Source organism: Miniopterus natalensis, chromosome 14, assembly GCF_054644295.1.
Source record: "Miniopterus natalensis isolate mMinNat1 chromosome 14, mMinNat1.hap1, whole genome shotgun sequence".
Lineage (NCBI taxonomy): Eukaryota > Metazoa > Chordata > Mammalia > Chiroptera > Miniopteridae > Miniopterus > Miniopterus natalensis.
Window position 1 is genome coordinate 46,687,391 of NC_142094.1, and position 14,577 is coordinate 46,701,967.

The window sequence follows — 14,577 nt, forward strand, 5'->3', positions numbered from 1 at the left end:
TGTTTTTACAGATGAGCCCACAAAGGCTGAGACTGAATATGCCTTAGATCTCAGTATTGCAGTAACTATTAAGTATTAAATAAATGTCTATATATACACAATAAAAAGAATCCCCCCTCTTTTTTCCTGTACTGCAGAGAAGCTCTTAGCTGATGCCTATTGGTGATGGCATCTGCATGTGGTAAAGTGACTCCCGTCTGCTGGGCATTTTGCTGTATGCTTCACAATCAGTACTATATTTACCCCAAAAGCAAATGGCAACACTTTATAGGTTAGAAAACTAAGGCTCAAAGAAAGGAAGATATTTGCTAAGAATGGGAAATGGCAGAGGTTGTATTAAAACCCTTGTTTCAGCTAAATAACTGTTTTCACCAAACAAAACATGCCCCATTATATTTAATTCTCCATCCATAACAAGCTGAGGCCCAGTACCGCCTCCTTGCTGTCCACAGAACGGCTTATGGGAGGTGCGAGGGCAAAGGGCCGACAGAGGCAGGGAGCTCACGGTGAGGACACGGCAGGGCTGTGCTCACAGGCTCCTCCATGGACCCAGGACTGAGGGCTGGTGGCAAGCAGAGCCTCTTATAAAGTGAGGCATTAAAAATTACAAAAGGAAAGGGAAAGTCTGCCTGCATGCTTTCAGCTAAACTCGCAGAAAGGAGATGTTGGGAGATTTGCTGGTTAGGTTGACGGACAAGAAACGATTGTTTCCGAGACCCCCCCCCATTCAATTCAAATTCTGACCGCATGACCACAGGCGTGCTCCGCTGTAGGGACAGGGTGCCGGAGCGAGGTGTCCAGGGAGTAACATTTATGGGAGGACCACCCTCAGGCTGACCTTGCACTTGGGATGCCCCTGTGCTTCCTCCCAGCCTGAAGCTAAGGCCGATTCTGTACCGGAGGAGGCGATGCCCACAGGTGGGTCACACTGGCATTGGAGACACACAGGCTACCCCAGGGCTCCTTGATTCTACAGGCTTCCAGGCACTGACACCACGGCTTGTTCTTGAGAAAACTGCCCTGGTGGCCCTTCACCCAGGTCATCTCTTGCTCTTGAGGTCATTTTGCCTGAAATGACCTTCCTCACCTTGTAAATTTGGGAAATGCTACTTACAAATCCTCTCAGCTTCGCCTTATGGAATCCACTGCCAGTTACTACAAGTGGATCTCTAACATGTGGGATGCCAAGGAGGTGTGTGAGCAGGAAGCTAGTGTTTTAACCCTTATGGGGCAAAGCCTGGGTACATAGGTCTAAAAAGTACCAGATACCTGGGTGGATTTGATCTACAAATCAGCAGAAATGCCTCCAAGTGCCAAAAGAGACTAATTATTGTTGCATGCTTTTAATAACAATTATTATGATGTGAGAGTGTTAATTGCAGCATTATTTATAGTGGCAGAAAATAGGAAATGAGCAAAATGTCCATAAAAAAGGATGACTAGGAATCCCAGGTGCTTTGATACCATGGAATCAAAGATAATTAGAAGGTAACCTTATATAATCTGCTTGGAAAGATGTTGAAGATATATTTTTGAATGAAAAAGAAGAAAACCCAGCATGCCTAATAGGTAATCACATATAAAAACAATCTCCCTATTAATTTTGTATATTTTTTCTTGGCACAATTATTCACTGGCAAATGGAAAGTGTTTGGTAACACATGTGCCAACCAGATCACAGTTGTGTGGAAAAGGGGGCAGGACTGGGGTGACAATCCAAATGGACTTTTAAAATACAGAGCCTATGTGTGCATTTCTTCTGTAATTAAATGCCTTAAGTGAAAAGCTAAGTGCTTGATGGCAGTGCTGTAGCGGCTGTAACATACATACTGAACCTGTGTTTAGATGCCAATGAATTAACTCACAGCCAAGTGGCATCTGGGGTGAGGGGATGCAGTGACATTAAGATAGGCAGGAAGTTCTTTTGCAATTTCATCTACATTTTACCTCTTGCCAACTCTGGAAGTGGTTACAGACACTGTAAATGGGAATTCAATGATGTGAGGTCTTTTTTGAAGATAGTTTCAGAACCCTGACCCACCGAAGGGTCTTCTTGTTCCCAATGCAAAATGCCTTATGTTTAGACAACACACTGACCAGTGAGGTTACTATTGTCACACACACATCTCTTGTCCCCATGCACACTTTAGCCCACTGGGCCCTCTGTGGGTGGTCTCTCCTCCACCTGTGAGCACCTTACTTTTAAGAGCAGCGCATTTATCATGCCTGCCGATGGCTGGCCTTTACCATATGCTCTCTTTACACAAGCTGCTCACTGCTGCTGGTGCTTTTTTGCACAATATTTGCATGGAACAAATGAACCAGTAAATATGGTAACTTACAAATCCTTTAGGGTCAGATGCTATCCTGTAAAAGCCCACTGACATGAACAAACCTCTGAGAGTGAAGGTCGAGCCCTAGGGAGTAATGCTTTAGAAAATTCTATACTTCAGCATCTTCTCATCAGTCCCCAAAAGAGAGAAATATAACTTCCTTGACTGACTGGGGAAATGAAAAAAAAATCAATTCTGAAATTAGCTTTAGGGGTTTCTGATGCCCTTTACAAGGTCTAAACATGCCAGTACATGGAAGTCATAATATAAGTTTAAGTTATTTCATTATAACTTAGATATAACATTAAATTTGTCTATTCCAGCAGCCTTTTTCTTTTCCCCCCATGGTATTAGACGCTGAAGACCTCACTGACCCACTGTTGTAAAAATGGTATTTGTATTTTCCTTCGATTTTGTTATGGATCAAAGAAATCACAACTATTCCTTCATTCAAAGTTTCTAGGAATCCATGATATCAGAGAAAATTATATTTGAGGTGCTTGTCTGTGTTTTTTCCCTTCCTGTTGAAGAGTAGTATATATTATTTTGTAATCCATTTTTAATTAAAAATAAAAACTTGAAATTTTTCAACTAGAGGTAAGTACATAAGTGAAAACCTGGAAGCCCTCACCCTTGTACTGCAGCTGGATGAGAAATGAGAAGAGTTGTCAAGTAGAACTGGCCTGCTGGTGAGACGCCTGTACCTTCCTTTCTCCTTCCCAGGTCCTCTCCCTCTCTTCTTTCCTTTCCCTCTCTTTTTTAACATTTTAGTAAATCAAATTTTAAATATGCACAAATGAGAGAAAATAGTATAACGAATCCCCATGCCTCTGTTAACATCTTCAAATATTAACAATGTATTTTCCTTTTTTAACATTTTATAGGAAATCTCACATATTATATATCTCTAAAATATAAGGTTTCTTTTTAAATTTTTTTGTCCTAGCCAAAATACAATGATCATACCTAAATATATAACTATAATATACCTTGTTAATATAATATCATAAATATAATAAAAATATTTAGAGTTAGATGTAACCAAATATCACCTGTGATGGTTCATTTCATTTGTCAACTGGGTGTTTCTGTGAGGGTGGTTTTGAGTGAGATTAACATGTAAATCAGTAGACTGTGTAAAGCAGATTGCCCTCTGCAGTGTGGGTGGGCTGTATCCAATCAGTTGAAGGTCTGAATAGAACCAGAAAGCTGACCCTCCCCTGAGTGAGAGAGAATTCTTTCTGATGGCCTTCACCTGAACATTGACTTGCTTCCTGCCTTCACATTCAGATGAAAGCGTCGGTCTCCCTGGTTTTTGAGCCTGCTGGCCTTCAGATAGGCAGTAAATGTCAGCTCTCCTGGTTCTCTTGCCTTCAGGCTAGGACTGGAAACACACCATCAGTTCCCCTGTGTCTCTAGCTTGCCACTCACCCTGCAAATCTTGGGATTTAGACTTGCCCACATCCATAAATAAGTGATCCGATTACTCATAAAAATGAATTATCTAAATCTATCTCTCTATCTGATATAAAAACATACCTCTGGAAAACCTGACTAATACATAGCCTAATCAACAGTCCATATTCAGTTTTCCCCAAAAGGCTAAAAAATGTCTTTTTACAGACTGAATTAGAATCCAAATAAATCACATGTGCTGTTTTTTACATCTATAAACACCAGTTACATTTATGGAAAAGTCATGGAATGTTTTTCCTTTTATGATATTTCTTAAATAATATTGAATAAACTCCACAACACAGAACATTAAACCCAAGACTTTATAATCTGATTCCAGATTTATAAAGATCAGAATGCATGCCTTACATGTGTCAAGGCTGGATACAGATAATGAAACACATTCCTACTAACACTAGTATACTCTTGAAAAGTCCATGAGCTTCTTTTCTAACACTAGGTTCTATATCTATAACAAGGAAATGCAGATATGAAATATTTATTTGGCCTTCCTCACAGGGATGCAGCAAAGGTAAAAGATAGGCTTGATAAAAGAATTCTGAAATAAAGTATCAAAAAAATGAAGCAATTTATATATTAACATCATCATCTTTGAACCTGTTTTATTTCTTTATTTATAAGTGGGGTTTCATTCTCAGATGAAATGTGCAGTATTACCGCAAATCTGTGCTTCATTACTGAAATGAACTAAAGCAAATAAACTCTGCTGTAATGAAACAGGCCTGGTCTTTCACCAGGAGTAATTCTGTAAGTTTAACACATGCTGAAAAGCCGCAAAGGTTGACCTCTCAGGGTCACTGCTTCAGACACTCACCCAGTACTGTTGAGGTAACTCTGCCCCAAGCTGCAATCTTTGGACAGAGAAGATGGATTGAACCAAAATGCTGGCAGGCACTGGCCATTGCTGTGTCGCTCATAACCATAGTCACTGTCGGGGAAAGAGCCAAGAGAAACCTGTCAGTCGGTGGCAAAATTACTGAGAACAATTGCGTGTCAATCCACAGCCAGCTTCTACTCTCATCAATTAGTCAAAGTTGAATCAGTGACTTTCCAAAAATGGATTTTTTTTTCCTGTGCAATATCTATCAATTACCCATGAAAATATCCCACAGAGCCCATTTTCAGAAATGCTGACTTGGAGGCGGGGGGAGGCCTGTGTAGAGACGAAGGCTCAATGCCCACTAACTCCAAATCGACGCCCTGACGTTGAGGGGGTAGATGACATTCTCATTAGGGGGATGCAGAATCCTGCCTGTGGCCGGTCCAGAGAAAGCTCTGATTAGCAAACAGGCAGGGAGGGAGCTCAGCCCTCAGGGCAAAGTTTCAGTGAAGAGTTTAACAGCAACATGTGGCCTGATCCTCATCTGCGTTCATGTCTTTGGGGTGCTCTTCCAAGACATCTGGGTCTACCAGGTAGAGCCGAGCCAGGCCTGCCTGTGCGCAAGCCATACGCTTCAAAGTCACCGCAGACAAGGAACAGTCCTCCAGGAGTGTCCTGAGCACTCCCCCAAGGGAAAGTTTGCTCCTACTCAGCACTGCCAGTTGGAATTAAGTGTTTTAAATCTTCTCTCTAGTTGGAAACAGCCAGAGCCTTTTCTCTTGGCCTCCTCTCATTCTTGATGCCAAGGGCCTCCGAGTAGCCTGATATTCTTGGCTTCTGGAAGATGAACCCGGGCACGAAGTATGACAACAAATTGCACCTCCCCATGCACAGGTAAATCGCAGGCAGCGATCAGCAAGCATTCGCGTGAACTGGCCCCTCTGTGTGACGGAGGTGAGATGCTGGCACCCAAGGGTCGGGAAGGGAGAAACAGGCTCAGCTAACGGGCCTGTCACCAGGCATCTGGCCCTTAAAATTCTGCACATCCCAGTTGGATTTGGTGCTGGTTCAACACAGCATGGAGAGAAAGCCTTCAGAATTGATGCCTACAGGACACCCAGTGTTCGTTTCAGATAATTACTTTACAAATGCTGAAGAATGACAGGCAAGGTCACCTGGGGGACTGTCCAGGGAAGAGCCAAGGCAAGAGGGAACATTCAATGACAACCACCTTTCATTATGCTACAGTCAAGTGGAATCAATGAAGCTCTGGCTACTGGTAGAAACTCAAAAAGGTGAGGGCAAGCATTCCAAAATATTTTCAGAAATTATGCAATTGCAAAAATTCCCTTTGGACAGAGAACCACACAATGGCCTTGTTCACAATTCATTTCCCATTTCTCAGAATACATTTTAGTTAGTGGTAAGAACAGCAGATTCTAATCTCAAATGAATGCAAGAATTGGGCCAAGACAGGGGTGTGAGAGGCGGGGGAGGGGAGAAACCTACCTGCTTTCCTTGCCCTGTATTTCTTTCACTCTAGACTAGCTTAAAATTGAAGGAGAAAAAGAAAAATGACAATGACAACAAAAGTCTAGCTAATTTTGGAACCTCATAAAAAAGATTCCCAAAGGAAGAAATATTTCCAGGAGAAATCAGGGAACTGGAACATCTCAGCTCACTTTTTCCCTCTGGTTTTCTGATTGTTAAAGGAATGACCTTGGTTCTCATGCAGGTCAAGTGTCAATGGTTTAACACTGACCTACATATTTAGCAATTGCACCTCTAAGCTAAAACCATATAAAAATATAAAAGGAAATGAAAAAATAAGAGGGGAAGAAAAGAAAAGGAAGGTATGTGACCAAGGGTGTTCCCACCTGCCCATTCTCAGTAATTTTTCAGCCTCACCTGAATGCTAAACAGTGACCAAAACCAAAGCAAGGAAATCACTGGCACGGTGAGCCAGCTTTCTGCTTACCAGATGCTCCAGGAAACTCACAGTGACACTCAGAGTTTATTTAACATGTAATCATCTCAGGGCTTTTCCAGTTTAAACTAGCCTACCCCTTGTGAAGGACGACATCTCCTTTCGCACGAGGCTCACGGAGCTGTAGGCTGGCAATGCCATCGAATCCCTCCCTGCATCAAATTCAGAAATGCTCTCTACGCTCACCTAAGCGACAGTCAGCTAACCACCGACTGCAGACTTCCAGGGACAGAGAATGTACCGCCTCACGAGGCTGCTGTTCCACTCTCAGGAACCCTAGGTTCTAGAAAGCTTAATCTCGAGCACAAATGTCTGATCTCTAAAAAGACTACTTCTTGTTTTCGTGGTTGCCGTCCGAAGCAACTCAGGGTGGATGGATCTGGTCTCTTCCCTTTTCGCCCTGAGATCCATCGCACAGAGAAAGATAACTACCAGCCATCTTCTGAATCCTCTCTAAGCCTAAACAAACACCTGGTTTTCCCATGTGCACATGTACAAGTATGCTGCGATGCCCCCAAAGGTAATTTCATAAAAACAGGAGGCTTGTCACTTTGCTCTGTGTGTGTCCCTCCCATAAGGCCCCCGTGGATCTGAAACGCTGAAGGGCTGCGCGGGGTAATGGCACAGGCTCACCAGTCAAAATCAGCCTCCGTGCAGACGCAGGGCTCGGATTCCATGGCTCCTGCATATTTTCCTTGCATGCATTTCCGCTCTGATTTTCGCTTCTTATACACCCTTTTTGCTCCCATGATGCAAGCTTCCCCCTGGAAGGAGACAAGGATCTCAGGTACTTGAGCACAACAAACACTTGGGCCTTCCTTGCTCCACCCCAGGCCGTTCAGGGAGCTGCTCTCTAACCTGAGTGCAATCTGGCCCGAGGCACTCTGCCCGGTGCTAAGGGCTTTTTCTTTCCAATGGCCACAGCCCTGGTATAGAATGTGACTAATGAAGGCCATCTGAAGAAGCAGGGACGGTGTGTCTGAAAGTGTCCTCACCCCTCGTGTGTTCAGCAGAGCTCTCCTTGGCAAGGTGTGAGGCTCAGTGATGTGAGGGGCACACGGCTAATGAACACTCAGCCCTGTAACAGGTGTTGCCAACAAATCTGGGATAATTAAGTTCAATTCTCCTACAAGAAAAGATTTGTACACTTGCTCATTTATGAGCGTATGAAAGAAAAGCATTGCTAAGAAAGAGAAAGACCCATTCGGCCCCAATTTATGATGCTTCTGCCCACGCAACTTCATACACTGATTTTACATCCATCTATCAGACGAGCAAGAGAATTAAATTCAGTGTTTCTCTGGGAAATAAATAAAAGCTCTGAACATCACAAAGCTTCGGCCTCCCAAGGGGGAAAATATCAGCCCTGTAAACAAGCGATAATTTTAGTGTTGAGTCTGAGTGGAGTGGGTGAGTCCGCTGATGCAGCTGGGACTGTCAACACTGCTCTCTGCATGTCTGAAGGACCAGAGCAGGGCTTGTCAAAGATGCCACAACCTGTCCTTCCCGAGAAAACTCACTTTAACTGGCTCCATTCCTTATCTAGGTGTAAATACATCACTTAGTCTAGGTTTGGGGGAAATGATATGTTACTGACTGAATAGGGGTTGGCTTTGCAGCAAGATTTCCCCCTCCATCATCTGAGATACCTGCAGGATGGCTTCTGATTTGGGAAATCAAAGGAGAGGGGCTTTCAGACAAGCATTTTGATATGAGCGCAATAGCTGAGGGGCCAGGATGAAGGAAAAGTTCCTATTGATAATTCTTCACTCTGTACCAGGAGTACCTTGGGAGGGGCGAGAAGCCGCACCTAACCCTGGAGAGTCACAGCACTGGGGACGAAGGTCTTTCCTGGTACTGCTCACAGAGCATAATCTTGTTATTTGCTGTCTCTGTTCGTATTGCTAGATAAAATTCAAGATCCTCTGCTCACCCCTGCCTCTACCCTGCATCCATAGGACATGCTCAGATAAATTACATTTAGATCCCCGTGCTGAGATGGTATTTCATTTTGACTTGTAAGTCTAAGCTGAGCACATTTGAATTTTATCTCATTATATCCAATACAATAAAAACAGAATTTACTTCACAACAAGCTGTAAAATGTAGAGTTTGTTCTCTGCAGTGGAACACAAAACACATAAGAAAGCAGAAGATGAGCATTTTGATACAGAGAACCCCAATTCCTACATTTGCCCTGACTAGCTTGCCCCCAGTACACCCCATGCCTCCCGCTCCCTTCCTCCTACCTGGCTGTGCAGCTGCCAAGGCCTGTAGTCCTCCTCTGCACACCGTCTGTCGAAAATGGACTTGTAGTCCACTTTGACCAGCTGCCATTCAGAGCGGTGGCTGAAGTGTCCAAATACCCTGCAGAGTTCATAACGATAAAAAGAATGGCAATAAGAACACCACCAACAGTTACAGCAACGGCTAGCGTTTGCTCCAAGAGTTTTGTTAATTTGCAAAAACCAATGTCAAATCGCTAAAGGACTGGCAGAGTCAGAAGCCAGGGTGTTTGACTTAAAAGATCATTTCTATATATTGTACCACAGAATGGTTAACAAATAAAAATCAATCAGCCAACCATTAATGGAGAAAACAATAGCGAATGCTGCATTCAGCATGGCCCAAGGTTATACTGCTAGGTTCTCTTGCTAATGTACATGGTTTCCATGATTTCCGCGCTATTTTACCTTCCCAACAGTTGTTAGGGAAAGTGGGCGGTGGGGCCCAGTGGTTGTAACTGCTTCCTACATTGTTCATTCTACTCTCCTTACTAAAAAAGACTCAGATACTTAATGAGGTGTTTGAATCACTACTCGTAGTTAAGGATAAAAGCCACAAAGCAGCCATTTCAGTCAGCATTTTTTATCTGTTTTGTAAATATAAAAATTAAATGAAGACAAATTATGCAATAAATTGCTAATCTAGCTGTGTTTACCATGGCCAAAAGCATAACTATTAGGCATATTAAACATTTGTTGATTTTTTTCTATCATTAAAAAAAAAAGAGGGAAGAAAAATTTAGGAAATGTACCAACTATTCACTTTGATATTTCCATTTCCACTGACGACAGCATCCACTACTTTGACCCCTCCCCTCTGTCTCCTATGCCCAATTTTCTAGGGGAAGGGAAAGGAGCAGTTTCATATTTCAAATTCAAAGCCGATGTTCTGAACCCCACAGGCAGGCAAGTCATTAATCAAGTCTTTCACAAATTAATGGTCGTCTCTTTCCAGACAAGAATGAGTGCAAATGCAATTTCACAAGAACAGATTGTTCTCAGGGTTTCCCTAATATGCCTCACAATTGGGTTAGTTAAAGAGCCAGGGAAAAATAAAGGCCTGCGTGGGGTTTTGCTCAAGCTTCATGTTCTGCCTTAAAGTGAAACTGTTCCTTATATGCCTGTGGTTTCCCATAGATTGAGTTTGCTTACTATTGAAGTTTTAAATGTATAGCTTTATTTCCTATTGAAATAATCTCTTTTAATTTCCCTCAGCCTATTCAGTAGGGGCAGAAATAAGCTAGTTTGACACCCACTCTCATAACTAGTAAATAGCCAACAGACTGGCCACCCATATTTTGCTTTCCCTTCTGCTGGGGAATCATAAAATCAGATGCACTGACTTTCCCGGGCACTCCAAACCCAACAGTAGCAAAGCAAACAGAGCTACAGCAAGCTATTGTTCTGGCTGAATGTTAAGGGAAAAAGACATGAGTTCCACTTACGTCATGATTAGGGTCTCTTCTCCAGGCTCCCCCAGGACCCCATCCACAAAAAGGGGAATAGATGTGAAACTGTATTTGCTCCAAGATCTCCCTTCATCAAAACTCAACCTAATGACAGAAAAAATAATAGTTGTCAGATCTCAACAGGGAAAAAAAAAATCCTTTCAAAGGAAAGATACCGTCAACCAGGAGAGTACATTTGAAAAGTGCCTCAGGCATTGTCAGAGTGAGCCTCCAATAAGTTTCTTAATTACACCAGAAGGTAGAAATGCAGTTAGCCCGTGATCTGGGACCCAGGTGTGAGATAATATTAAAAGGGGAGAGCTGCATGAAAGAATAATGAGTCTTTGATAGAATTTGTTTTTAAATGTGGGCATTTTATTAGATCTTGGATCTCAATGTGACTCTCTCCAAAAACCTCAGTGCACTCTAGTAGCAAGACTTCCAGGTGATCCTGAAGAGCAATGGCCTTAGGGGACCTATTTAGATGGACGTGAACCAGCCACCTGCAAGTGATCAGAGCCTCAGCAGAGTCCCTCTTACACTATTGTAAATCCTGGTTGACTCCCTGAGTGAATGAATGGGTACAGGGCAGACTCTTGAGAGCAAGAGGAGAGAAGTCTGCGATTCTGAGGGTCACACAGGATGTTCCCTTTGCTCTGTCCTCTGAGGATGCCTTCCACCAGGCTATGCCTCTGCTTCTCTTATTTCTGCAGCTTTCCCTTCGGTCACCAAAGTAACTAACACAGAGGGAAAATCAGGCTTTTGACTTTGAACAAGCTCGCGTGTGGAGAGAATCACTTTCAAAAACGCACATGAAGGCGTCTATTGGAAATCCCTCTGGGAGTCAGGACTTGCAAGCCCATATGTGGAAGACTTACAGGGAGAGCTGCAGAATGTTAGCACCAAATGGGAAACTAAGGAAGTACAATCAGGAACAGAAGGGTCCCGACATCTCTGTGCAGAACACACATAATGGATGCAGATACGCTCCAGGACATGTTATTTGGGAAAGGTGACTGTAAGAAGTTTAGCCACTCAGAGATTATACCTGACAGACACAGCATTCTGCCCACGATTGTGCTGAAAGAATAAGGCACTGGGGAGGGTATTGTCCCATTTCAAAACTATAATGCAATTCCTCTCTTGGGGGCAGAATCCATTCATTCCATCCTTCCCTCCCTTCTCCCCCCTAACTCTTTTCCTCCTAACTCAGGTAACAATCTTATTTTAATAGAGCAAAGGTATAAACTGTGTTCTAGTAGAACTTGACATTTTACAACAAACATGGTCACAATCTGATAGCGGGGTTCCCAGTCTTAGCAGTGAGGAGCCATCAGGCGCATGACTCATGGGCAACAGGTGCCTTTACCAGAGATGCCGAATCGGGAGAGACGTGTGCTTCATAGCAACCAGGACTCCACCTTGATCCAGATACAGAACACTGTGCTCTTCTTCAAAGATCTGGAAGAGGAAACCACATTCACATGGACACACATCTCTGAACCCAGAGTTCAGAGAATTAGTCTTCATATGAGGAGGAAAAGCATCCCTCCTGATGGAACAAAGTTTCCCCAAATTGTTGGGAAGACAGTTATGAACAATGCTTCCCAAGGTTGGCTACATGTACCTCTGCAGTTACATAAAATTATTTTAGGTGCACCACAAAACAAATTTAAAGGACCAAAGTTATGTATTTATGTTTATATTCCTATATTTTTGTGACACATTCTACTGATTCCTTCCCATTTATGATTATGTCAGAATATTGGATAACTGTGATATTGGGTAACATTTTAAGGTGGAAGAAACCTTAGAAGTACTTTACTCTCACATTCTCATGTTTATAGATGAGGCCACTAAGGTTTAGAGATGTGGAGAACTTGCCTAAGACCACATAAGTAGTGACTCACGGAGCTAGGGCTTGCAGCGTTACAGTGACCTTCCCAGGCATAGTTATTTTAAAATTTCCAAGTATTCTACAGAAAAGGTGTTCTTGTTTAATTAATAGATTCTCTACCAAGTCATAAAGCAGCTCTGATGAAAACAGAATCAGCATCTTAGGTTACATGTGTCACTGGATCTTTCTCCAAATGTGGAGAAACCAACGTGAAGTCAAATGGAGGTAAGACGAAAACAAGTTCTAAGTCCTGTCTATATAAGATGCACACTGTTTTCTCACAGACACACTTAGTATAGCCTTGTCTGCAGTTACACTCTAGACATCATCTTTTCCCCTTTATTTACTTCTTTTGAAAAACTTAAAATTTGTATTGAATTTATTGGGGTGACATTGCTTAATAAAGTTATATAGGTTTCAGGTGTACAATTCTATAATACATCATCTGTATTGTGTGTTCACCACCCCAAGTCAGGTCTCCTTTATTTACTTCTTTTACTCATGTGAAGATATATGCTGTTCCAGGACTACTGAAGTAGAGAATTATTTTGCTTTGTGGTGTGGGAAGGAAAAAAAAAGGGATCTGGCTCTCTAACACTTCTCCACAGGAAGCCTGATAGTCCTGTTCCTATGGACCTCCAAGCTCAACAGCCCTGAGCTTATTAGGCAAGTTTCTTTCTTGCCCTGCCCTTCTCACAACATGTGAATCCCGCTGAGGACTTAGGAGAGGTCTGGAATTAGGAAATAGCAATTGGACCATAGCGTGGAGGTCTCTGTCTAAATATAAAGCAGAGTGTTCTCATTGCTCTGTGATTACCTGTGCATTAAATTTCAATTTACGGTGCTAGTTATTGTATGATAATGAAATGTCAGTGGGTTATTAAAACATATTTATTGAAGGGTAACAACCATGTATTAGGCACATATCTTGTTATGATTGCTGAACCTCATTAAATGCCTGTTTTATAAGCTACGGGCATCTAATTTTCATTCAGAAGAAAGAGAGGAAGCATTTAAGCTAAACACATTGGTTTAAAGTGATTCCATTTCTACATTCCCCAGCATATGCACCATGATGGTTATTCTCTGTCTTTTGCACATGAGATTTAAACATCTCAGAACACCACCTGGGTAACTGCTGTTTCTCTATCACTGCAATGTTCTCCATTCTGACTTCAAGGCAAGGGGAATTTATGAATATAACTTAGCATTAGGTATATAATCTACCCTCCAGGCACCATGCTCCCTATATGACAAACTCTTTGGGATTCTGGTTTTCTTTTATGGGAAAAATTCAGTCAGATCTAATTTGGTTTCATTGTCACTTATAAAACTTTCTTCCATATAGGCTCTGAATATGGGTCATTTTTATTGAATGGCAAAAAAAAAAAAATCAAATTGCAAAAAGATTCGCTAAACTCAAAGTCTTAAGACTAAATAAATGCATTGGCAAGCTTTAGGATTCATATGCAGTTGAATAAGTTATTATGGGTAGTAGAAAAAGTTCCCAGAATTGAATCATGCTGGGCAACTTTAATGTCATTTAAACTTCAGCAACTTGGCCCAGAATGCTTTCTTACCTGCCTCCACGTGTTCCCTGCGTCCGAAGAGACAAACATGCTGATGTCACTGTCTGACAATTCGGAGCCTATGTTACCTAGAACGAGCACAGCAGTTAGTGAAAGGAACTTTGTGCACAAGCTAACCATGAGCCACATGGGCAGACTGTGGAGTCTGAGATGGACTGAGATTGCAGACACATCTGAGCAGAGCTCTTCAGCATACTTGCTTCAGGGTCAGTGGTTTAGGTGCCAATCAAAAATATCTTTAGCTTGCTCATTAAGTTCCAAGCAGAGACATCTAACTTCTTAAAATAAACACAATTTACAACAGCAAGCAAACCAGGAAAGCTTCTTACCTGAAGCCACTATGATGCTGGGGGCTGTCTCTCGGCTGGCAATGATCCCTGATGTGTAGGGATTCTCAGAGACCTTAAGGTGAAGGTGTAGTGAGCAATAAGGCTGAGAAGAGGAAAAATGAGTGTCATGAAAGCACAGAATCTAAACAGTCATTTCAATCTCATGTTTAGAGCATCTGTCCAATCATCCAACCATCCCATCTATGCATCCATTCACGTACCCTTCCATTCACCCGTCTTTCATTCCACAAATATTGGGTGTCCACTAAGCACAAGCCTCTGCCAAGCTGATGAAGGAAAAAATCTTCATTTTAAATCGAATGAAGACGGGTGTTCACCAAACATTTGAGCACTTTCTCTGTAAAAGGCTAGGTGTAGCTTATGAAAGAGTTACATTGACTCAGATTTGCTCT

General features: G+C 42.3%; 1 protein-coding gene across 4 annotated transcripts in view; it reads right to left on the reverse strand.

The window, feature by feature from the left end:
• SORCS1 (sortilin related VPS10 domain containing receptor 1) overlaps window positions 1-14,577 on the reverse strand; it is a 394,451-nt gene that overhangs the window by 63,568 nt on the left and 316,306 nt on the right. For all 4 annotated transcript variants that reach the window (XM_087823933.1, XM_087823932.1, XM_087823934.1 and 1 more), the window contains exons 11-17: window positions 14,165-14,267; window positions 13,827-13,903; window positions 11,719-11,810; window positions 10,347-10,454; window positions 8,866-8,983; window positions 7,250-7,380; window positions 4,624-4,737 (exon numbers count right to left, since the gene is read on the reverse strand). In XM_087823933.1, coding sequence (XP_087680059.1) covers window positions 4,624-4,737; window positions 7,250-7,380; window positions 8,866-8,983; window positions 10,347-10,454; window positions 11,719-11,810; window positions 13,827-13,903; window positions 14,165-14,267 — 743 coding nt within the window. The remainder of the gene's footprint in view (window positions 1-4,623; window positions 4,738-7,249; window positions 7,381-8,865; window positions 8,984-10,346; window positions 10,455-11,718; window positions 11,811-13,826; window positions 13,904-14,164; window positions 14,268-14,577) is intronic.